This window comes from Pituophis catenifer, unplaced genomic scaffold (genome assembly GCF_029215685.1).
Source record: "Pituophis catenifer annectens isolate HBS135680 unplaced genomic scaffold, rPitCat1.0.hap2 SCAF_3, whole genome shotgun sequence".
Classification (NCBI taxonomy): domain Eukaryota; kingdom Metazoa; phylum Chordata; class Lepidosauria; order Squamata; family Colubridae; genus Pituophis; species Pituophis catenifer.
Window position 1 is genome coordinate 147,225,770 of NW_027256883.1, and position 26,035 is coordinate 147,251,804.

The following is a 26,035-nucleotide window of genomic DNA, read 5'->3' on the forward strand; positions in this document are numbered from 1 at the left end:
GTGTATACAAAACATTTTCTTAAGCCAAGCGTGTGCATAATTAATAGACTACTTAAAATGGGATTACAGCATAAGAAATAGTACAGGAGAACAACTCCTCAAAAATAGTGTGAGAAGCAACAATGCCATGAGGATCTGAAATTCATAAAGAGAACCCCAGAAGATAAGTGCTAATGCATTTTGTAAATAGCAGATTTTAGTATCCGTGTTTATTTGCTGTTCCACTGAAGGGCAAAAAAATAATAATAATTTGCCTGCTAAAACGCAAACAGCTGACCAAAATTTAATACATTAACAGAAACTATATTATTACACTTGAAGATATTTCATCCGCAAGGGATTTTTTTCCCTATAAGTCCATCATGGAATATTCACTCTCATTCAATATTATTAGCCTGAATAGTTTTCTTAAACCTTTCATAATGGGATCCTAAAACTCACCATTGTCTCCTAGTGGGATCAAATGCTTTGTCCATGAGGGAACCAGGATAAATTCTGAGCACCCCATTGGGCGTTGCTATGTAACGGCGGACAATGTAACTGTTCAAGCTACTCATTTCCATTTGTGTCATCCATTCATCTGTGACGTGACTGGTAGCCATTACTTCATTTCTGACAGAGAACTGCAAAACAAAGACAGAGCTAGCAGGGTTCCTTTAAAACTTGACTGAAAAGATAATAAGATGCTTGCAGAGTTTCTTACAGATTCATCGGAGATAATCTAAACCCAATTACTACTTTAAAATCTTCTCTCACCAGATGGATCTAGCAATTTTTTTTTAAAGTAAATCCTAACACTAATGAAATACTGTTGGCAGTATTCACAATACTTAATGTTTTACTTTGAATCTAAATCCTTATTGTACTTTTAATTTTCTACACTATCAAAATGAAGAGCATTTGGTTTTTTCCAGGTTTGTAGCATTGACCTGATTTTCATATTGTTCACACTGCTATCTAATAAAACTTTTTTTTCTGCTATCAAAAACTGCTGTCTGTTTTACTTAGGTAACAATTTGGGGGTATGATCTTAAATTATTATTTTGGAAATCCATTTTAGAATACAGCTGGCTTAGATTCTTTTTAAAAACTGCCTTCGTGAATATTGTTCTTTCTACTTCAAGCAAGAAATATTCCAACTTTAAATGTGCTACATTTTTCATGTTCCCAAGAATGAAGTTTACCTGAGGTCAAAAATTAATTTTAAAAGAACACAGAACAAAGAATTAAAAAACGGTGCAACCCAAAGAACCATAAAAATCAGTTATCCGATCAAACAAAAATCCAAAAACCTAGCCAAATATTCATCAGAGGTCTTCAAAACCCAGCTTCTCCTTTCAAATCTCATATCAAAGAGTTTCAACAAATCAAAACAACATCCCCAAGGACATCATAAAAAGTATGGAAGGTAAAATGGACACAAAAATCATACTTTCAGCCCAGGGTTGGCAATGAGGCGGGTGTTGTCACTCAGATATGCTGTATAATGTTCCACCATCCTCTTGGTCTCAGGCTGGCTTAGATGTTCATATGGAGACGAAAAACCACCAGCAGACAACATCACTGTAGGGCTTTCTGGAAAGACAGCACAGATAAATGGTTTAAGTCACAAAATGTCCCCTAGTATCCAGCTGTAGAAAATCCATTATCTATCTGGACCCACCCATCCTTACCTGAACTGTAGTGTATGAGCATGTGTAATTTAAGGGGGGGGGACTTCAAATGAAGTACTATTGTGCTTGTCACCACCAGGGTACACTGTTGTAATGAAACTGTACTACTTAACATTCTCTTAATTCCCTATCATTTCTATACAACAAGAATATTGAAACAGAAGGAACATCCATCATACTTCAGGATATTATAGGAAAATGAAGTAATTTGGGTGGATGAGTGGAAATGGTAGAAGCTAGCTAGGCTGCAATAATGTGAATGTGAAGTCCCTTCAATTCAATTTCAACTCCTGCTGATCTAGTGAGCATGCCCATTCAATTTTCTTGGTGAAAGTGTGAAAATTGCCTTTGACTTCTTCTGGAATATTAGTTTCAATCTCCAAGAGATATCCCACTCAAATAATGATTCACCACACTTAGCACACAATGAAAATATGTTCAAAGAAACATTCAATCAGATGCTACCACTTGCTGAGGTGGGATTAATATACATAGATCAGGTTATTTTAGGTCCCTTCTACAATCAGCCCACCTATTAGTAAATAATGACAAAGTAGCCAGTTGTGCAAAAACAGCTGTCAAAAGCAAACTGGATGGTCAGGAATAAGCTTGGATCTACAATGTAGAATGTTACTTCTGGTATATTGAAGATGCCCGCAAGTCTCTTAATTGCCCACTAATGCAGACAAAGTCAGTGCTGATCAGCTAAAAACAATAGAAATAGTAGTCTGGAGGCACTAGGATTTTTCAGTCTATGCATCAACTTTCACCAATCTAGTGATATCCAGATTTTGCTCTCATAATTCTCAGCCAGCATCTGGAAGCCACCAAGTAGGAAAGTATTGGTGAACACACTGTACAGGTAGTCCTTGACTTATAACAGTTTGTTTAGTGACCATTCAAAGTTACAACGGTGGTGAAAAATGTGGCTTTGGACCATTTTTCAAAGTTATGACTTTTGCAGCATCCCTATGATCATGTGATCAAAATTCAGATGCTTGGCAACTGGTTCATATTTATCACCTTTGCTTTTTGCAACCTTCTGACAAGCCAAGTCACTGGGGAAGCCAGATTCACTTAACAACCAGGTTACTAATTTATCAACTGCAGTGATTCACTTAACAACTATGTCCAGAAAGATCGTAAACTCGGGCAAAACTCACTTAAAAACTGTCTTGCTTAGCAATAGAAATTGTGGTAGTAAGTCGAGGACTATCTGTATTTAATATAACGTTATATGGGTAAATAAGCTGGGAATCTTTTTTTCCTCACCTTCATATTGTTTATTAATTTTTCTCAGCTCTTTAAATGAATAGCAATAATAATTACTATACAATAATCCATTTTTTGTAAATAATTTTCAAACAATGCACATTTAAGGGGATAATAGGAAAGAGATTGATAATGTCTTTATTGAGGAATAAAATGATGAAAAATCTTTTGTTTCAAAAACAACTTATTATTTCTCTAACTTTAAATTTCCTGTTACAGCATGACCTGGAGCAAACTTCTAAAGTGAATGTGCCTGGTTTCACTGTATAAATTTATTCTGATTTCTTTAAAAAAAAAAAAAAAGACAATGCTTCACTGAATTCAAAAGTTTTAAACAGTTTTTAATATCTCTGAACTTGCCAATTAAAAATATTTCAAAGTCTATTCTCTCCAGAGTTCTAGCTTCTTTTTACAAAGATTGACAGTATTAAATATTTATAGCTAGGAATAAAATCTGCATAATTCCAAAATTACTAGGATACACCATGACTGGCATGAACTTCAATGTTTTCATGTTATTGCTAATGATTTATTTGACAGCCAGGAGAAACAAGCTCAGCTTTGAAATAGTGTAACAACACTACTCATACTTAACACATTCTGTTTTCTGGAAGGTAAGTTATGCAGCTGTCTATTTCCAGGATATATTTATTTCAAACTTTTTAAAAGCAAAGAAATAGACAATCCCAAGACACTTCATTTCACTTGTACATTTAACTAATTTGCAGCCAGGTCCATTTGGCCAACAGTTGCTAGAATTCACTAAAATAGAGTGACTGAAAGGAACACAAACTTTATATTGAATTAGACCCTTTGACCTTCTGGCTTAGTGTTGTTGATACTGGCTGCCAGTAGTTCCCTAATGTTTCAAGCTTTTTCTAATCCTCTCTGAAGATGCCAAGGACTGAACCTAAGGTCTTCTACATACAAAAGAATGATATGATTCTTCCTGTTACTCAATTATCCATTAAGAACATTTAATTATATGCCAGAGTAAGGCAATCTTCCTGAAAACAAAGGCATGAAGTCTATTAGTCAAATCGTGGGATTAGAAGAAAATATGTATCAAGGTAAAATGTGCATGATTAAAATCTTATCTGTTTATTTTCATTTCTTGCTGATGGGGAAAAAAATAACTTTTCTATAGGCTTCTATAGAACCTAATTCTCTGGCTCCTAAACTCTGTAAACTTAGAGCCAGCTAGGAAGCTTAGCAATGCAGTTTCTGCATTTGTCTGAATAAAATTATGGAACCTCTCCCAACCAAATTGAATTACATTTTTGACAATTTCTCTTTACATGCTCTCCCTAAATTTTCTACTGGGTTCCCACAATTGGTAACAATTCTATCCTAATACATAAACTAATACTTTCAATGTGTGATCCCAAAAAGTTGTTGAATTATAACTCCCACCAATCTAAACCAGTGAATATCAGAAATGATGGGTGCTACAATCTACTGATATCTGGGGACAGACATTCAAGGAGGTTACTGGCTTAGTATTAGCTGGAAATTTCTTTAAAACTATGTGACACAAGCTCATAGCTCATAGATGGTTTCCTATCCCCTGTATTAACTCAGATACTTGGATGGATACTTTCTTTAATATGTTTTAATAGTTAGCCTAATCTACAGGATTATATGGGGGGGGGGGGGAATCCCAGGATTAATGTCCAAGCTTTGATTAAAAGAAAAGAAGATGCTTATTATATTGCACAAGTACCAAAGAGACATAAGGAAAAATTGGTTTCTACAGTTAAAAGAGAGGCCAAAATGACACTTTTTGGGTTAAGATCAAGGGTAGTATTGAATGTAGGTAACATGACTTCAATTCAGGAAAATCTAGCATTATGATGATGCTATATTTCATTTCTTTAAGCCTCTTAAAAGTATGTAGTTCATACTTTTAAAAACTATCTGGAAGTAACCTAAAAGACAGTTTGATCCTAGAATAATTGTTATCCTGAAATGATTGAAATCCTACCTGAAAGAATTTCAAAAATGGATAAACAGAGATTCTGATAACTTATCAGAGCTAGTTGAACTTTCATAAGAAAGGGTGGGACAGATTTTTGGAAAAGAAATACTTTACCTAAGGTTGCCAGTTGTTTGAAATGCAGACAAGCATTGGGCTGGCCCAAGAGATCCAGACGATGATAAAGGAGTTTACTACTGGGTACAGTGTTGAGGTTTTTTAGTTGTCTAACAGGTATTTCTGGTTGTATTACAACTATGCACAAAATGAAAGATGTGTCTTGAACCTAAAATATAAGTAGCATGATTTAATAAGGAATACATTCTATTTCAAATTAAGAAGCAAAACTGAAAAGGTTTATAAATGTTTTAATGTACAGTAAGTAAACATTTCTGGTCTACATTTTCAAATATTGGCATTTTCTTTAAACATTCCTTTCTCTTGGATTCTTTGAGATTTGTGATTTTTCCAATTTATTTATAACAGTGTCAGTTACCTAATATTCTGGATCAATTCTCCAAATTAATTCATCCTATTAGATTTATAAAGATTCTCATATATGTTGACTATCAAATCATGACCAACATAGGCTTAACATCCTTTTATCTGAGAATCAATTTAAATATTCAAAATTAACATGATCAATCCTTGCAGCAACCTTTCTTAACAGGAATGCATCCTTTTAATTTCTGAAGATTGAGTGACATAGCAGTCATAAACAGACATGAAGTTTGATTTTTTTAGATTTATGTGGCATAGTTCTTAAGTATTTACCAAGATACAACTCTCAGCCACAGCAAACACTAGACTTAAATCTTGATTCTGACTAGCCTGGAGGCATGTAATAAGACTCCTATTGCTTGGAAATCTAAGAAAAAGAATGCCTGTTTTGCTGCAATTAAAAAATGCCTTCAGCATCAATATATTATCATATCTTCAAGTGTCACTTACCATTTTCCAGGCATAACTCACATTGTAGGCATCTTTCCCAATTTCACGCAATTTGTTGACATGCCAAGACAGTGACGAATTCACGGGGACTGTAATAAGTTGACTGCCGAGGGGGAGGCTAAATTGGCAACAAATAACATCCATCAGCTACTCAAAATGGGAAACCAACTCAGTACTGGTTTTTTTACTTTAAAGTGAGATCACTCAGGGAAGGGCTGCATGCAATTTATTTTTAATTAAAATAGAAATAGACTGCTTTGCTATGTTCTATTTACTCTTCATACTCAAAGCCAAAATGCTGGTTCTGATCACATGAATTGGTTGCAGATGAAAAATTTCAGAGCCAATATACAGGGAATGAAACCACCAAAGGCACTGGTTGGACGAGAAATGTTAAATAAATTGGTTGCTTAGTTATACACATAGGAAATTATAAAACTGACCCATATCTGGTAGATAACTAACTCCTTCAAGGGAAAGGAAGACTCAAGAATCAAACTCACTTCTTCATGTATTTCACTAGCCAAGCTCCATTCACACTAAAGGAACTGGAGGAGTCTGGAAAGTAGGTCCACAAAAGTTAGAGCCAGCAATTGGGGCTGGCAGAGGAAGCTATCCATTTTGTAAGAGTCCACCATCTCTCTGCTGGATGCAATGGAATCCTCCCCCTCTCTTCCACCAATTGCAATGCTCGTTTGCATGTGTTACTTAACATGCAAGGCAGGAACGTAGTGTCCTCACTACACTCAAAAGAATATTGAAGTTTATTGTTCTTGCCTTCTCCAGGCTTCAAGTGCCAGAAAAGACACTTGCAGCCACAATCTGCAATACGCAACTGAGACAGATGGTGTCCTGATGTCTTTTTTTCAGCAGAGATGGAGGGAAGAGCAGGAGCCTTATTAAGAAATAACAGAAGACCAAAATTTACAAGACTCCATAATATAGGCCAGGACTATGCAGTTGAAATATCTTGATTTTCTTGCTCTTTGCTTTTATAACCAATCTTTTCCATGGTAGCTCTATTCTGTGTGTCTGAAGCAGAAGATAAAGCCAATCATGCAAGAAGCTATACAGCAGCAACAACAGAAATGATGACTTACTTATCACATAAGGTATTAAGGATCCTAATCTGTCTAGCATTTAGAGCAGGGGTGTCAAACTCACGGCATCATCACATGATGTATCGGACTTTTCCCTCTTCGCTAAAATGGGCATGGGCATGGCCAGTGCACGAAGCATCTGGCCCATGGGCCGGGAGTTTGACAGCCCTGATTTAGAGGAAGTGACTAGCCCAAGCTGGTTCTTGTGCCTAAAGCAGGATTAGAATTCAGAGTCTTCTGGTTTCTAGTCTGATACCTTCACCACTATACCAAAATGGCTCTCAAGCATACACTAAGAATACAATAGAATAGAATTCTTTATTGGCCAAGTGTGATTGGACACACAAGGAATTTGTCTTGGTGCATATGCTCTCGGTGTACATAAAAGAAAAGATACATTCGTCAAGAATCATAAGGTACAACACTTAATGACAGTCATAGGGAAACAGTCAATATAAATCTTAAAGATACCAGCAACAAGGTTACAGTCATACTGTCATAAATGGGAGATGGGTGATAGGAACAATGAGAAGATTAATAGTAATGCAGACTTAGTAATTAGTTTGACAGTGTTGAGGGAATTATTTGTTTAGCAGAGTGATGGCGTTCGGGAAAAAACTGTTCTTGTGTCTAGTTATTCTGGTGTGCAGTGCTCTATAGTGTCGTTTTGAGGGTAGGAGTTGAAACAGTTTATGTCCAGGATGCGACGGGTCTGTAAATATTTTCACAGCCCTCTTTTTGACTCGTGCAGTATACAGGTCCTCAATGGAAAGCAGGTTGGTAGTAATTGTTTTTTCTGCAGTTTATAATTATATATTATATAATTATATAAGCTTATATGAAGCTCAATTCAAAATCTTACCTGAGGATATTCTGTCGAACCAGTTCAAATTTTGGAATATTCTCATAATGTATTATATCTGTGTGAAGCGGTGGTTCAGAAAGCAAGTAGGGTCTGGTAAGAGAGGGGTGCATAAGCGTATACCCTAAAAATAAAAAAATAAAAAAAAAACATGCAGTTTTGCAAACACATTCTATTGATGTGATATTGGAAGGATGGTAAATATCAAATTAAATAGTTACTCCAACAATGAAATTGTATTATCTTCCCATACAATTATTACCTTTATCATCAATAAGAAATGTGTAGGAAGCCAAAGAATCTTGGTAATAGGTTACATCTTCCAAAATATAGGCTAGATTAACATCCACTCCAACAATTCCTAACAACAGATTTCCAAAGTAACATGGTTTGCTGACAGTCATTATGAGACCTGTTTAAAAATACACAAACACCAATAATTAGTAATAGGAAATCTGGAGCATTTGAGAACAACCAGCTCATGATTCAACAGGACTTTCACAATAACTGTATATACTGTAGGCTTTCAGCTTTAATGGCTAAGGAAATTCACCAATGCTTTTCATTAACATTTATTAACAATCCACCAAGGTAGCACTATTTGTCATTCTTGTTTGGGACTTACAATGAGGGGTGCCCAACTTTCAACAACAAACTTTTTGGCTGCTTCAAGGGCTGACAGGACTGAATATATATTTATTGTATCACATCGTATTTCAGTAAAACAGAGGTCTTCAAACTTGGCAGCTTTAAAATTTGTGGACTTCAACTCCCAGAATAGCTGGCTGGAGAATTCTGGGAGTTGAAGTCCACAAGTCTTAAAGCTGCCAAGTTTGAGGGCCCCTGGAGTAAAAGAACACTTAGTATAACTAAGTTGCAAGTATTTTGCAAGAAGTTGCAAAAAAATTTTTTTTACTTCATTTGTTGCAGCCAGGAAATCAGCAATATCTCCATTATAGTATCTGTTTTGACATTCTGTCATTTTGTGTTGGACTGAATGTGTGAACTTGGCCATTAGAAGTAGCCCTTAAAAACGTATGTGTAAGTTTACAGCCTAAATACTGTAACTTATTTCTAAAATAATTTCTTTAATCATCTTACTTTATCAATTTAATTTCAAACGCCAATTGAGATGGTGGACCTGGAGAGATGAGGCCATGTCATGGGCCAATCTGATTCAATCCGCTCCATCATCACATAATTACAAGTATCAACATCATTAAAATAAAAGTTTAACATCTCTAAGCAGAAAGGGATGAAAGAAATTAAACAGTATTTTCAAACAATTAAAATGGATGGACATAATTCATTTCACAGTAAGATTTACAGTAAGTTGAGAAAAATCATGGCCAGTGACTCCAGTGGAATTTGAAAACAGCCAAGAGTTAGTATTATTGGGGGCGAGTGGGTGGGAATACTGCATAAGGATTTGCATTGCAAATGAATGTTCATGTTCTCTGGGCATTCCTATAACATAATATATATTCTCCTGTTCCTCTCCAAAGCAACAGTGAAACTAATACTTCACTTCCCAAATGACAGCAACAATTCTGAATAATATATTGTACTATACATAAGGGTACCAGAAGAAAGGAAATTATAATAAATAATTACATGTAAATATCTACACCTCTCCTTCATCTCAGGTAGATCAAGACAGCATGGAGAGAGGTCTCAGACTAATCCAGGCACTCCCTGAACATATCTAAACCTGTTTAGCTTTAATAAAATCATTGCATCCCATTTCCAGTTTTTTGAAAACAAGCTGGTTCATTACATTCTTTTTGACAAAGTAAAATCCAATCAAGCAACTGATATGGAACTCTATAATACAAGTGTACAAAAATTTTGGAAGTTCTTGACGATTTGACCTACCTTTTCAACTAATATTGCCACGGTTCAGAAGGTATAAGAGTTTTTCAGACTATTCTTACTAATCTGTTCTGTTGCCACATCAGAAAAATATCTAGAAGCAGGCTGCCATTTCTGATGGTACTTTGCTCTTTGTAGCAGAGAAACCAGATAATACTCAACAAATAGCAAACAGGTTTGAATGAAGTTGCATACATCCAGAAGTGACTTCAAAATTCTTGATTGCATTTATATACCCTCTTTCTTGCAAGCATGCATATCTACACTGTGGAAGTTAGTTTTTGTAACTGTACAAAATGTATCTTCCACAATTATACAACAGTGATCCTGCCTCTGTGGTCCATGCTGTCCACCACACAACTATCTGTATTTCCCAACTAGACCCTGCTTGCTAACTCAGTCTCTTTCTCCCTATGTCCACAGCAAAGACTTTTGCCACCTCAGTCTCTCATTCCCAATGTTTACTGCCACTAAGTTCCACTAATGTCACACAGTTCTTCCAGGGCAGGGTTGTCAAACTGTGGGCCGGATGCATCATGTGCTGGCCACGCTCACACCCAATTTAGTGAAGGGGGGGAAGTCCCAATATGTCACGTGATGCCGCCATGACGACGTGAGTTTGACATCCCTGCTCCAGGGCAATGTCATACAACTTATACTCTCTCAAAAGATACCTCTCTCTGGAGACCTCTCCCACTGGAATAATAAGTGGTAAGACTTATTATTCAAGGATTTCAATCTAAGGACATTAGAGACCACCAGCCAGTTTGTGTGAGGAGCTATCATTAATACAGGTCTATTTTTCCATGTGGTACATACATAAAATAACTCAAATGGATTTTTTTAAAGATTTAAAATGTCTTAAATGTCAGAATAAAATTATGGAATGCAACTGTAATTATCTTATTCATACAGTCTCATGTTCTTAAATTTGAAAGTATAGGGAAAGGGTCTTTGTTTCTTTATTTACCAAAGCTTCAATGACACTGATTAACACCAGCTGTCTGCAATTACTGTAAGTTCGAATCTCACCAGGCTCAAGGTTGACTCAGCCTTCCATCCTTTCTAAGGTAGGTAAATTGAGTTTGTGGGGGCAATAAGCTGACTTTGTATAAATATACAATAGTATGAAGACTATTGCTTAACCGAGAAGGGTGGCATATAAATCAATTTTTTTAAAAAAAACTAAATTCTCATAGGCTCTAAGTGGCTTGCAGAATGCCACAACTACAAAGGTAGCCTTAAACTACAAATAAAAAAAACTCCAACAAGTAACACTCCACAACCCATGACAGTGCCATCTTGTGGAGAGAGACTAAATCACCAGATCCTGAAGCATCTTCAAAAAGACTTAAGACTTTACAGCTGTTTGTAAACCCAATAAAGCAGAAGAGATCTGGCTATCTGGAAGTAAGCTGTTCCAAAGGACAAACAAGATGGCTCACCCTCAGGCTATTCCTTGAAAGAAAGGACTCTTAGCAAGCCTCCTCTTCCTGATCTCACTGGGTGGTCAGTTTCAGTCTGGAGAAGCCAATCTCATAAGTATCCAAGCCCCAAGCCAGGAAGAGCTTTAAGGATGACAATCAGCACTTTGAATGGCATCCAGGTTTAACAGGGAGATTCCTGCATTTTCTGAAGGCTTACCCAGGGATCCATGAGTGCAAAAAGTTTGAAAAATACAGACATACAGCCTTTGAAAGTTAAGCCTTGAAATTTAAAAGTTATGTATTCTGCATTTCCAAAGTTTCAAGATGCTTTCGAACAGTATAAAAACTTCAGCCATGAAAAATCAATACAAAAACATCAACAGCTCCAGAAACATTTAGCATTCTAGAAAGAGATGTTTTATACTTTTTCTTTAAGTTATAAATAGAATAGAATAACAAATTTGGAAGGGACCTTGGAGGTCTTTTAGTCCAATCCCCTGCTCAGACAGGAAACCCAATATCATTTCAGACAAATGGTTGTCCAATCTCTTCTTAAAAATTTCTAGTGTTGGAGCATTCACAACTTCTAGAGGCAAGTGTTCCACTGATCAATTGTTCTCTTAGTTCTAGATTGCTTCTCTCCTTGATTAGTTTCCGTCTATTGCTTCTTGTCTTGCCCTCAGGTGCTTTGGAGAATAGCTTGACTCCCTCTTTTTTGTGGCAACCCCTGAGATATTGGAACACTGCTATCATGTCATCCCTAGTCCTTCTTTTCATTAAACTAGACATACCCAATTCCTGCAAAGGTTCTTTATATATTTTAGCCTCCAGTTCCCTAATCATCTTCGTTGCTCTTCTCTGCACTCTTTCTAGAATCTCAACATCTTTTTTACATCATGGCGACCAAAACTGGATGCAGTATTCCAAGTGTGGTCTTACCAAAGCATTATAAAGCTGAAGCAATCTCACTATCATTACACTGAGTATTGTACATCTTTGATAAAACTAAGATATAGGCTTTCCTCTCTTGTCATTTTCACTTTAACAATGACACATAAAAAAGGGATCACATTTATCTAAGGTCCAAACTATGAAGTACATTAAAAGACATAATATTGCTGATGAATAGACTGGGCATGTTCCTACATTCTATTAACTATTAAAAGTAAAGAGGCAATGATGGAAGCAGAAATGATTTAATTTTCTTATCTTGTGTGCTATATATTCTTGATCTGGATCGGGAGCATTCCTCACTTACTTTTGAATAATGCATGACTATATAGAGCTACATACTACAAATTTAATGGAGCATGTAGTTTGACTTTAAGCTATCCTCATGGTGTCATTAAAGTTATAGTAGTCTGTGCTAGAAGTGATAAAAGTGTGACTCAGAATAATGATAAGCTTACTTTTTTAAAAAAAATGGGGGTAGTTTTACGTGTCAGTTAAATGTTCGTAAAAGATGTTCCCACCCATTGTCAATTAATCAGAAACTTGTAGGAATCTGAGCCTCATAATATGTTTACCACAAGAAAAATGTTTCTTATACAATTTGGGGAGCTGAACTTCTTTCCAGGCTGAACGCCATCTGATTTGAACTGCCCAATAGATTTAACACTGATTAAGAACCAAAGTGGTTATTTTTAGGTTGTAACTGATAACCTCTAATATTAAAAGTTTAGATAAGCCTCTAAGCACCATATTAAAATACATCAATGAAGAATCCAGAGGAATACAAACTCAGCACTAGGCTTAATTTCATTGCTACATTTTGAGTAAAATCATCCAACAGCGAAACCCAGCTCCAATTTTAGGTATTCAAGTACTGTTATTACAACCTCATTATTTTGATCTAATAAGACACCCCAAGTAATTTAATTTTAATCCTAGGAAAATATGGATGTAGTCCCCTGTTCAATAAAAGTATCATTGAGAATATAATTATGTCCATGTCAGCACCAGCTAGTTAGATAGCTTAGGTTTTGGGGGGAAATGGATCAAAACAGAGAATTTCATTTTTGACACAAATACAGATGCCTTTTACATGTCGCATCACCCCAACAGGCCTCCTATATGACATTGTTTTATTGTAGTACCGTCATGAATGCTCGTAACTCATGATATTATATGTGTTTTTTCATTGTTTTTTTTTAAAAGGAGGGAGCTCTTACCATCTCCCATTTCATCAGAGAAGGGCAAACTGAAGACTGCTTCATCAATCATATGGTTTGGGAGATTTGTATAAAACCGTCCAACAGTTGTTTCCAAATTGCTCAGCTGGTTCAGGACCATCATACTGCCCTTAGTTACAGGAAAAGCTGTTCGATCTGGGACTCCATACTTTGCTGAGTTTTGTTCTGCAAGATCTCGAAGAAAGGCTAATTCTTTTAAGCCTGTCACACCCTCTGCAAAAATAGACATTGCACATAAACAGAGAGAAAAAATAAAGCACCTAGTTTATGAAACAGTACTGAGAACTCAAACAGTGGAAATTATAAACTAGTCATTATGTAACTTAATGCATATATGAAAAAAAAATCATGCCTTCTGGAAATTCAAAATACTGAATATACAACTGAAAAACGCTTAGTATTCCAAACACATCTTACCATTCATGAGAGCATAAGTAAGGATCATTACAGAGTTGTTAAGCAAACTATTTTCTTCATTGATGACACGAAGAGTAGTCTTTTTACTATCTTCAGATGAATCCCTTGATGTTATTCCAGCTGATAAGTAAATTATGACTGTATCTGTGTCTAAGAAATATAAGAAGAGACCTGATGTGCATATAATCTAACATATTAGGAAGTATTTGCAATAGTAGATTCTCAATGTTAAAATTATGCTTGTAATGAGTGAGTCCACTAGATTTCTCGTCTTAAAAATACTCAAAACTTCTATTCCATTAATGTCTCTAGTTTTGGCATCCAATAAAAGAAACCTAACTAAGCCAATGTTGGGCAAATTTCATCACCAAATTATACAGAAACATTTTTTATTAACAATTCCTTTCCATTTTTAGGCCAGAGCATTAAGATTTAGGATCTCAATAAGGCAGTTAAGCCAGAGGAAAAGCAGACTATGTTCTCATCTTCTCTTTTTGATATAAAAAGATCACATTTCTATTTTACTTGTATATACACATGCATTTACTTTGACTTTGAAGATTCTCAGTGTTGTTGTATAGATGAAGCTAAAAAATAAAATAAAATTCCAGGTAATGTTTGTAGAATTTAAGACAATCTTTTCTCCTCTGCCTGTGTTAAAAAACAATCCAAATCCAAAAAGGAAGAAAAAGGTCAGGAGCAAAGATATTAATTTTGTGTAACAATATACTTACTTGTTTGAAGTTTACTGCTATTGTTTGTATTTCGCATCAACTGAAATGCTTTCTGAAAGCCTGCTGCATGCTGGGTAGGGCTGTCAGACGATTTGATATTGCTAACAAAGGTGGACATTTTCCTTTTTGTCTCACTGGTAGCAGGAGACAGAAATGTCTTGTAGCACTGATCCAAAGAACAAGTTCTTACTGTGTCTGCCACAGTTAACACAGAAATCTGAAGGAGGATAAAAGAAAATTACCTCCTGTTTAGAGTTGTCTGCTTTTACATTGTGCTATAATAACAATAGGAAAGTCTGTTTGATTTTAAAATTCAACTGTTGAATCAAAACTAAAGGTGTATGTCTATAAAATTTAAGGATAGTTAATTTATGAAAAATCACATCTTTGTCAACAAACTATTATTTCTTATGTAAAATGTTTGGAATAATAATTAGAAACTGTCATTCAACTTTCAGAAATGAAAACATAGAGCAAATAGCATATTATTTTAGGAAACAGATTATTTTAGGGAACAAGAACGGGGAGCCTACATTTTATGAGACCCTTGAATGAAATTCAAAGTAACAATCTTATTTCAAGTAATCATGAAAGTTAAGTTTGCTCATGAAAAAAATAAATCAACCTTTTTCTCCAGAATATGTAGCAAGAGGCTATAAATACGCATGCCATACTAAGAGTTTCCTCCAATACCATTTCCAAAATTCAGAATGAAAGTGATGAAAGCTGTCTCATCTTATTTTTTAGTCTTCTTCTCCTCTGAGATTATCAGATTATGTCCAAATCCGTTCAATTTTTCCCTTGCCATATTTGAAGCTCGAGAAACAGAGTGAGGGAGGAACCATTAGTACTGGTTCCTGAATAGCCTTTGAGCACTTCCATAGCAAAGTAATGAATTTTAATTAATTAATGTTAAGCTTCTGTGATAACAGTTGAGTGAAGAGGCAAATCATTTGCCACTTCTAAAGTCCCTTCAGTTAAGGATTTTCAGATCAGGTGGTATGTATTACTTACTTTTTCCTTATTTGATCTCACCTGCTAGTTTCTATTTTTCTTTCCCATTGATAATAAAGAGATAGACATTGTTTATGCCAAACTGAGATTGGGGTAAATACCATCCTATAGCTTCCTAAGGCAATGGAGATATCTTTGATTCCTGCTCCTCCTTTCTGAATATTTGGGTTTTCAAGCAGAGGACTGTGTACTTTACACTCATAAAGCCTTTTATGGGCAATTATATATGATTCATCCCAACTCCAACCCCATTTCCAAAGTTGCTCTTTCTTCCAATATTTTGGGAGAAATTAGGCAAACATCTGAAGGCTCAAAACTAAATTCTGAGTTACCATTCTGAGTTAACTCACCTTATCATGTTCATCTATTGAATTCAGAATAACCTGGGCTGCATCTTTAGCAATCTGCAATTGTGTTTCTGTAACTGAAGCTCCATGATCTATAATGACAGCTACATGCTTAGACTGAGGTCTGACTGTAGAGACGTAGACAGGCCTAAAAATAGAAGTTACAGGATGCTGTGCTTTACACTCATTAACAGAATTACAGCAGAACGAACTCAAGAAATTTCTTGCATTGTCCAAAGGCATTATTTGAATGAGCTGTGTGTTAATCTTATGTTTACAGGTTTATTTTGGTTTCAGCAAATTGCAGATCAGCCAATGACTTGCTTGTTTTCCAGAACATCTCATTTCCAAAAGCTACAATAATAGGGACATATCCAGATTTTTGAGAAGATAAAAATGGTGAGGAATTCAAATATTAGAAGGCAATGTTCTGACTAGAATTAGCTGAACAGCAAATTGACTGACATGCCAACAGTGCAAACCTTTTTTTATTTTTACTCAGAAGTTAAGTTATAAAATCTCTGTAGCTCAGGATTGAAATGAGGAGTCCTTGGTGCTCTCTGAGTTTGGTTGTTTTCTTGTAGATGTTTCCTAACTGAAACTAGGTAATATCAATGCTAGTGATGATGATGTTACCTACTTTGGGTAATGAAACATCTGCAAGAAAACTACCAAGCTCAGAAAGCACCAAGGACCTCTCCTAAAATCTCTGGACATATGAAATTACTAAAAAAATGTGTTTCCTGTTCTCCAGTCTCAAAACTGGAAATGTTGGGAGTAAAATATGGCCATTATTTTTAAAGCATTCTTTGTAAATAGTCACTTTGTTATTTCACAGCATGTATGATGTTTGATAATTAAACCATTATTAATTTTCAGTTTTTATTTGAAGCAAAGTTACATCTTGCTGAACCTCAAGGAATATAGCATGCCTACATTTTTGCATGCTCAAGGGATGCAGGCAAAAAAATTAACCTGAAAACAGAAGAAACAATTGGCATTGTAGAAATCGCAAAAGATGATTTCCTTGAGGTACAGAATGCATTAATTCTTCTTGGAAAAAAGCCAAGGAGGAAAAGGGAGGGTGAAAATGCATGTGTTTTTACCATGAAATCCCAACCAGTCTAATTTTTTAAATCCTAAGCACTAGTTTCCAGTTTTTACTTCTTTATTTTTATGATTTTATAATCTTCATAGGAATTATGAAAACTGAAGTTTCACCTGCATTCAAACAAGCGTCTCTATCTTTTCACATTTTAGTTTATTTCTAATTAGTGTATTTACAAATACAGAACAATCATATGTTGCCTATTTTATCATTTAAAAAAGAAAATTTATTTTTCTCCCAAATGTTGGCCTTCGTATTTCTACTCAGAATCCTATTATATTCTATCCTTTTACTTCCATGTAAGTAGGTATCATATAGATACTATCTATAATCCGTCACCTCAGCCTTTAATCCAACTATACCGGAACGAGTTAGACTGATTATCTTAATACAGCCTTTAGTGTTCACTTTAATACTAGTACAACTAGTACAACTAATACTTTAGTACTAGTACAACTAATTATAGTGTTTGCCCATTAGAAATATATATATATTTTTTACAAATAATCACTTTCATAAAATAGAATTATAAGAGAGCCCTGATATGTATCTATGTCATCTGATGCACTGAATCCAAATTAGGCAGATAAATTAATGCAATCTAATATAGTTGCTGGCATATTAAAAGACTATGCAAGAAGTGTAAAATTGTATTGCTGCATTAGGCTTAAGAGTTCTTTTCTCCTGGATTGAGAAAGCTAAAAGAGACTACTGGTGATCTTTGTTTAATGGCCACTAATTCAGTGACCATTCAAAACTTGCCAACATCACTGAACACGTGGTACTTGAAGTTCCAGCCACTGTACAATTTCCATGGTCATGTAACTGGTTGCTCAGCAACTAGTCTGGATTTCTGACGATGGCAGCATCCCACGGACACATGATCATGATTTGTGATCTTTGCGGCCATCTTCTCACAAGCAAAATCAATGGGCATGCTGGCAGAAACTCAGGAATCATGATCACATGAGGTCCTCATTGAACAACCCCTGCTGTTCTCACTTAATTGACTTTAAATCAGGGATTACCAGAATTGCAGTTGCCAAGTGGAATGGTCAAATGATGTCATACTTTATGAATGCTTCACTTAGAGACAAGAAATTACAGTCCCAATTACTGTTGTTAAGTGAAGGCTACCTGTAATGTTAATGGATATAATTTTAAAAATTTATGTTTTGTAAATTGGAAGATGGTGAAAGGCTACACTCTGAGTGAGTTCATCATGCTAATCTTGTCATTTGACATTTTGACATCCCTGGAATATAAATTCTCTACTGGAATGACATTACTAATAAAAGTATTTTTGTCTCCAAAATGCTTATACAGAATTCATCAAAAATATACCTGCTGCGATGTTCATAATTGCCTTTACATCGGAATTTGTGAGCTGGAAACACGGTAAAAATACCTTCTTCTGAACTAAAGTACTGCCATTTGATTCCAGGATTTGATTTCAAATTGTCAGCAAGGACTATTAAAAATATAATAAAACAGAAAAGGAAATTAACAGTATTATAAGGACAGGAAAAAAATATCTTAAATGTTATTTGATTAAAACTGTTCTTAGTATAGCGCCAGGCTTTCTGAAATGATACCTCTAGATAACTTTCATAAGGAACTTACAGTATGTGAAAGCCCAATGGCCATTAACCATAAGCCTACTTTATTTTCATGTGTTTAATAATATTTTCATGTGTTTAGTAGCGTTGCCCTCATTAAAATAGGTGAATAGCTCCTACTGTTATTCTTTTCAGCAAATATTATGGTCCAGAGACTACATCCAAATCTGCAAGACACAATACTGAGATAAACCAACAAATCTGCATATTATCCTATGGGATAAAGAATATCAGGGACTTTCTTGGAGGAAAATTTTTGATATACTGTATCTCAGATTTTATACCATTACAACAGAACATATATTTTAAAATAACAGGGAAGTAATACTATGCTAATAGGTAAGCATAGGAATTTTACAAACCTGAGAAAAAACGAAACACACTCTCTCACACACACACTCAGACTGAGGAAATAAAATTTTAGGATTTGAGAATAACCGGCTTGCATTCCTGCCGTTGAACTAGAATTAAAATGTTCATCCAAAGAGGGGTTGTATCACCTGCTCTTATTTCAGTGCTGCTATTATGAAATTCAATTTGCTAGAATACTAAGAGAGTTGTAAGGGAAATGGATTTCAGGTTGAGTTAAAAAGGAACAAGGAAGCTCTCCAGTCAAGACTATTTTAGAAATGGTTGAGGAACAGTAAGATGCTGGTGACCTCTGCAGCTCATACAGCCCTTGATGCTGACAGTTACACATTTTCCTTCCTGTGGCTATGTAGATACTGATCATTTCATAGTCAGCCTTTCCAATAGACAACTTGGTGTCTTGCTGCTGAAAGAAGAGGCAAAGTAAGGAACCTAATAAGCAAGTGGTAATTATCAGCAGGTTTAAGGAGAGCTCTTCACAGATAGCAGCCTTTTCCCCAGCAGCCCTAAATGAATGTTCAAGAGTTGGTATTGGCTGGAAAATAAGTTGTCAGAGGAAGAATGCGGGAATCAATTTTGCTTGAGACCCTAATGCAGCAGTTCTCAACCTGGGGGTCGAACGGCCATTTCACAGGGGTTGCCAAAGCCCTCTCTCGCCCCCCCCCACGCCTTCACTCACCCTCACTCTCTGCTCTGTTGGATCGCCGGCCGTTCGCTTACCCCGCCCACTCCCAATCTATTGCTGCCTCCTGAGTCCCAGCTGATGGCTAGAGGAAAAAAAACTGTTTAAATTCTTGCCGCGGGGCTTCAAAGGGCCGCCCTATAGCCAGTGGTGGGATTCTGCCGGTTCTAGGGGGTTCGGCCGAACCGTTTGTTAAATTGCTGGCTTGCACCGCCCCCCCCCCCCCCGCACCACTATTTAGTGTCAATAAATAAGTGGTGGGTGAGGGGCGGGCGAGCCAGCAATTTAACAAATGGTTCAGTGTTTTTTTGTAATTTTATTGGCCTGCAGAGCTTCAGCATAGTCTAATTAGCCCTTGATTAGATCGGCTCCCGACTCTCAGCTGATTTGCTCTCAGCTCTTTTGCTCAGGGCTCTGCTGCTTGTTTGCAAAGAGTGCTGGAGCAATTTTTTTTCCCCCTAGCTTTCCCCAGTTTCCCCCTAGAAACTGAAAGTAAAGCAGGCTGGTGGCTTTGCTGTTGCTGCAACGTTGGAAAATTAGGCAGGCAGATTTTTTTTCTTTTTCCTCATCAAAAAAGGTACGTGCAAACAATGGGAAATTTAGGGCAAAAGAGGAGAGTTCAAGATTTTAAAACACAAAAGAAAAAAAGCTCTATTTAACTAGGGAATTGTAATAATTGAGATACTATTAATTGTATATTGTGTTGAAAGCAGAAATGGTTAAGTTGTGGTTTGAAGGAATATATGGGGGAAATTATTTGGTTTATTATTATTGGTAAATATAATTAATTGATTTGTAAGAAATTGGATTGCATGGAAATAATTGGAATATTCATGTTCATATTGATTAATATACAAAAAAGGTAGTTATATAATTGATTTATATTAAAATGTTGAATTTATATTAAACAACTAATATTACATAATTAACCAATGTGAGGATGGATATAAAAATAGATGACAATGGGAAGGGGTATAATATAGAAGGGAAAAATTGAATTTGATTAAGATTAGAGATGAGGATGAAGGGTAATATTGGTTTTTTACAAAAATAGATGAGGAATAAATATGGCAAAAAGGAAATATAGAAATTGTAAATTTAATTGAAATGACTAAACACTGTTTAAATTTGTGAACCGGCCAAATACTCTGTTCAAAGAAAATACATTGTATGTGTGTTTCTAATTATTGTTATTTATTCATATTTGTTCTCTTTTATTCTTTAAAGTTTAACAATTCATTCTTTATCTTAATATCTTTATATTTGTTTGTTCTTCCCTTTCATCTTTTTTATTGTACAGCAATCTTTCTCCTCAAACCTACCACCTCTCTCTTTTCTTTTCTTCTTACTTTCTCTTCCTCCCCCTCTTCTTTTCCTCCCTACTTCCTCTTCCTTTCTCCTTCTCCTCCTCTCTTCCTCCCTCTCTTACCCTCACTCCTACTCTAATTTCCCTTCCCTTCTTTCATCCCTCTCTATTGCTGTATCCTTTTATGCATATGGACTACTCAGAGGGCTGAAAAAGTTATTTCTGATGGTCCTCACACTTTTGACCAGTCCTCGAACTTAAGACTGTCCTCACATTTTACGTTTTTGCCCTATCTTGTCACCATGGTGAAGAGAAGCAGTTGTGAAATGAGTGACATGGTTGTTAAGAATGCTGCACGGGCATAAATGTGAGGATGGTCATAAGTGTGAGGACCAGTCAAAAGTGCGAGGACCTGTCAGAAATGACTTTTTTCAGCCCTCTGAGTAGTCCCTATACACATAGCCATGGCCACCCGGTCACATGACCAGCTAGCCACGCCCACCCAGTCACATGACTTCCAAGCTACGCTCACAAAATAAGCCACGCCCACAGAATTGGTAGTAAAAAAATTTAGAACCCACCCCTGGTTGGGGGTCACCACAACATGAGGAACTGTATTAAAGGGTCACGGCATTAGGAAGGTTGAGAACCACTGCCCTAATAGTTCACTTCTGACTTCTGCAGAAACTTTGAATAGGAATACTCCAGTTGAGATGGTAGGAATACATCCTTACATTTCCACTTGCTCCAACTCATACATCTTACAGATCATACCTATGCTAGTTTACCAAATGATAAAATGGAACTCCTTTGTAAACAACATTAAATGTACATTAAAGAAGAGGTAATCATTCAAATCTATGTTCAAACCATAGCTATATATTTATATTGTATCAAGTTTCTTATTCATTTCTCACTTTTGTCACATTCCCATTTTTAAATGGTTATGTTTCTTCTTTTCCCCTAGTATAACTCTTTCTCCAGGTGTCAAAAATCCAGTAGAAACAGACGACTTCTTTATACTTTCTACTAGAATAATTCCCACAAGGAAAAGATTCAGGTTTCTTTTGCTGAAATGAAAGGGGAATGTAGTTCTAGAAATTGGCTTTCTGACATGCTTTAAGTTTTGCATTCTAGCTTCAAATTAACCTATTAAATATCATTCTTAAACAGAAAGATAAAAATGATGTTAGATATGATGAAGTTTTCTTCCCCTTTCAAGCAAATGCACATCCTGCACACTTGGAACAATGTTATTCTCATCTTACAATTACAGAGTAAGGTACAGAAAAAATGTAGAGTAATTTATCCAAGGAAGTAAAGCAGCAGAGCAGGTAATATAAGCTTTAGGGAATTTCATCCTAAATTCAAGTTCAGGTTACTTGCTCATTCTCACTTATTTTTGTAAATTGTGTTTTCTTAATTATTCAAACAGAACCTTTTCAAGGTTTGGTTTTTAATTTATTGAGTGAGGCATGATTTTAGTTGATATTTGAGCCTGGACAAGAAACAGCTGTTGGATACATTTTACCACTTATACACCAGCTTTATTCGTGTTTATTTATTTAATCTTTCTTAGATTGAATGATAATAAAAGAAAAACAAATTAGGTTTACGAACAGAACTCCTGTATGCTCAGTAAGTCTAGGGTTAAAACAAATTATTGATCCCAATAATTTGGAATCAATAAAGTCTGCCAAAAGGGTCTTTAAACACTGACTTCTAAAAAAAGAAATCCCAGATATTTAAAATACAGTGACTAAAAGAGAAAATCACAAAGACTTGATCTAGATACACACATATGTTTAGACTCTGGCAGGTCTAAAAGTAGTAATTACACCAAAGATTCTCTCACAAGTCAGTATCATGCCTTTTTAGGGACCTCACATCTCAGTATCCATTAAATCCATATGCCTTTTTGCACACGCATTAAAGTATTCGTTGGGCCTTCACCTCCCACCTTCTCAGTGGTCTGCCACCAGTCTTCCCATGACACAAACTCTGATCTTCCTGAACATCCACCAATTTTCTCAGTGCCTTCCCATCAGCCCAAGATTTTCCTGCACACCCACCAATCTTCACAGCACCTTCCCTCCCTCCCACCCACCCTTCAGCCAGCTCAGCCTCAGTAATCTTTCAAGTCCATGAGATCATCATTCTAAAATTGCCAGTTCTTTTGTGCTAATGGTTGTTCTAAAACTTTTGTCTCATCCCACTCCACTTTGGAATTACCCAGAAGCCAAACGTTTTCTCAAAAGATGACGATTATGATCTGATAGTGAATGCCAAGCGACTGCAGTTGTCCGAGATGAAGAATACATAACCACTTCTCCGTTATATCACTGCAGCAGCAACTAACTGACTTTGTAGTTAGTTAAACTTAAGATTGTTTCATTAGAGCATGTACTGTCTGTTTATATACTTCTGTCCATTTCCTATGCTAAGCCTGCTAACAAAGGAAACATAGTTTATTTTATGTTTCTACAGCAGGTTAACTACAACTATCGTTAACAGTACTGCTGCTGCAACTTAGTGGAACTTCTTAGTTCAGAGGTGGGGAACTATGGCCCCTTTATGACTTGTGTACTTCAACTCCCAGAATTCCTGAGCCAGCCCCCTCCCCCCCCTCTGCTTTATGTCATCAGAGAACAGACAGGTTGAGAGAATTAATGACCTGCTCCTTACTGCTTTGCACTATCACTAGTATAATCACTGGAAAGCATACAACAACCCCACAGCCCAACTTAATCAGATGAGAAGCCATTCTGGGCTTTCCTGATTTATAAAACAGTGCTCTCCAAGAAATATGCCTGCTAGAGGAATTGCTTTGCCAAACCCTGACTAAAACTTTATCTTGGTGACAAAGCTGCCTGAACTATTTCATTGCTAAACTCAATAACCCCCTGGCTAAAAATCTAGTCATTCACTAGATCAACACAAAATTTGCAGTGCAGCAGATTATTTTTAAGAATAAAATGGAGAAAGGGAGGGGTTTGTAAAAACACACACACACCCAAAACTTCCTTTCAATGACGTCTGAAAGATGAAAGAGTTTCCCATTTATAACAAAGGCAGGAAGTCTTGTCCTCAGTTTGAATTGGATTTGGTGCAGTGTTGTGCAACCAAATATATATGCCTACAAGGTCTAACTATGACGTTGCCCAAGTATTACATGAACTGATCCTTAGTAACCTACTATCTCGACATGAAGGAACCCATGTAATATATTATACCAAAACATCAGATGTTTAATTGTGAGATTAATACAAAATACAAAAAGTTAAGCAATATATTTCTCGTAATAATTTAACTGGCTTTGGTTTTGCAAGACCAATGATCCTTCTTGGCATAAGTAGAAATACTCGGGATGAAACATGTAAATTTAAATATACATGAAGGTAAAGCCTAAATTACTACAATCCTATAAATTAGGCATTCTCAGCAAGAATTTGCACACTATTTTTTGGGGCTTGTTCTTGCTATAAGATTAAAGCTTCAGCAATGGAAGATCAGATGTGAAAACTGAGTCTCAATCTTATAAAACAAGGGCAAAGTTGAGGCATATTTCAAAGCTGGAAAGAATTTATGGCAGTGTATAAAAGCTAATGGTATAGGGCAGCCAATAATGATCCAGTCTCTCACTTTTGCAATAGATTTGGACAGAGAACATTAGGCAACATATCACCAAAGGAATAAATCTTTCACCTCAATGATTTTTATATTTTTGATGGATTCATATTTATTAGAATATGAAATCCACTTCTATTGCAAAGCTGCTAATTACAAGATAACAGCATTGTTAAATATGCTCTTTGGCAGGCAGATTCAAATTTAAATCTGGTTGTTAAATCACTGTTTGACCCTATCTGCATTTGTAAAAACTATTTGCTTTTGAATTTGCTTTTCCTGTTTCTGCTACCAGTATGGATTTTTTCTCCTAAAGGAACTATCTCCTTTTGATTATTTCTAGAACACTGATCTAGAAATATCTAGTATAGGAATTGCATTTTTCCAGCCTATGTCACCGAACACGAGCAACATTCAAGAGCAACTTATCAAAGTAACCTTGTGCAATAAGTAAACTATGCTCTGTTTTTCGTTCAGTACAGTTCAGTTAGCCCTGAAGATGAATTTTTAACTGTTTCAATATGTTTTGGGTCTTGGAAGTATTATCCTTATGTTCTGAATGTTATTATTTTCATAAAACTGTCATGCATTGTTCACCTTTGGTTCTCTCTTCACACCATGAATGAAATTTATAGCAAGCAAGAACTGCTATCATTTTTTGCACGGTTTTGTCAATCTTTATTATAAGTTCAGAGGGAGTCCTGGTTATAGACTTGTTCCTTCATGGGAAGTGTCATCAAAGATTTAAACCCAAAACATGCTAGACAAACATCAATTTCATCTCGCTTAGCTTAACTTCAACCAGTTTTAAACCATCTAAATCCCAACAGCCCCAAGCTCATCCTCAGAGTTTCCAGACTGAACAAGAGTTGTGTTTTTGTCCTTTGTTTTTCTTAATTCATATTCTTTTCCATCTTTTTGTTTAGTTTAGTTTTGTTTCTGTTTGTTTTTCTTTCTTTTGGATTTTAAAGAGTTGTGTGGTCTAGTTTGTTTTGAACCTGAAGACTCTAGAATATGGTTGTCCAGACTTTTGGCTTCCCTGGGCTGCACTGAATGAAAATGATTTGTCTTGGGCAGCATATAAATATAGAATATAGTTAATATGTATAAATAACAAACCTTTTAAAAATATTTTTATTATCTTGTGGAGCCACATTAGTAGCTGTCCAGGGTTAGCCACGGGTTGGACACACCTGCTCTAGACGCTGTTGGATTTGGTTCCTGACCAATATCTCCATTTCCTATAGATGGAGATATACTGTATGTAATCTAGAAATCCAAATTGGTAAGCACTGTTTTTCACCAGAGTATAAATTAAATATATAATTCAATAGATATATATATTGTACATGCTCAAAACGACAAATATTTATACATAATGAAGTAAGGAGAAACAAAATAAACAAAACAATTATGAGGAACTCCTAATATTAGACATAAAACACAGTAAATCTATTTCCCCATAAATCATTTCCAGAGGATTTTTTT

At 35.8% G+C, this 26,035-nt stretch overlaps 1 protein-coding gene across 1 annotated transcript in view; it reads right to left on the minus strand.

Annotated features, from left to right (window-relative positions):
• Positions 1 to 26,035, minus strand: part of CACHD1 (cache domain containing 1) — a 141,102-nt gene that overhangs the window by 46,660 nt on the left and 68,407 nt on the right. The window contains exons 5-15 of the mRNA XM_070939490.1: positions 18,289 to 18,415; positions 15,840 to 15,984; positions 14,476 to 14,692; positions 13,742 to 13,891; positions 13,304 to 13,537; positions 8,096 to 8,245; positions 7,834 to 7,957; positions 5,872 to 5,989; positions 5,038 to 5,206; positions 1,433 to 1,575; positions 442 to 623 (exon numbers count right to left, since the gene is read on the minus strand). Coding sequence (XP_070795591.1) covers positions 442 to 623; positions 1,433 to 1,575; positions 5,038 to 5,206; positions 5,872 to 5,989; positions 7,834 to 7,957; positions 8,096 to 8,245; positions 13,304 to 13,537; positions 13,742 to 13,891; positions 14,476 to 14,692; positions 15,840 to 15,984; positions 18,289 to 18,415 — 1,759 coding nt within the window. The remainder of the gene's footprint in view (positions 1 to 441; positions 624 to 1,432; positions 1,576 to 5,037; positions 5,207 to 5,871; positions 5,990 to 7,833; positions 7,958 to 8,095; positions 8,246 to 13,303; positions 13,538 to 13,741; positions 13,892 to 14,475; positions 14,693 to 15,839; positions 15,985 to 18,288; positions 18,416 to 26,035) is intronic.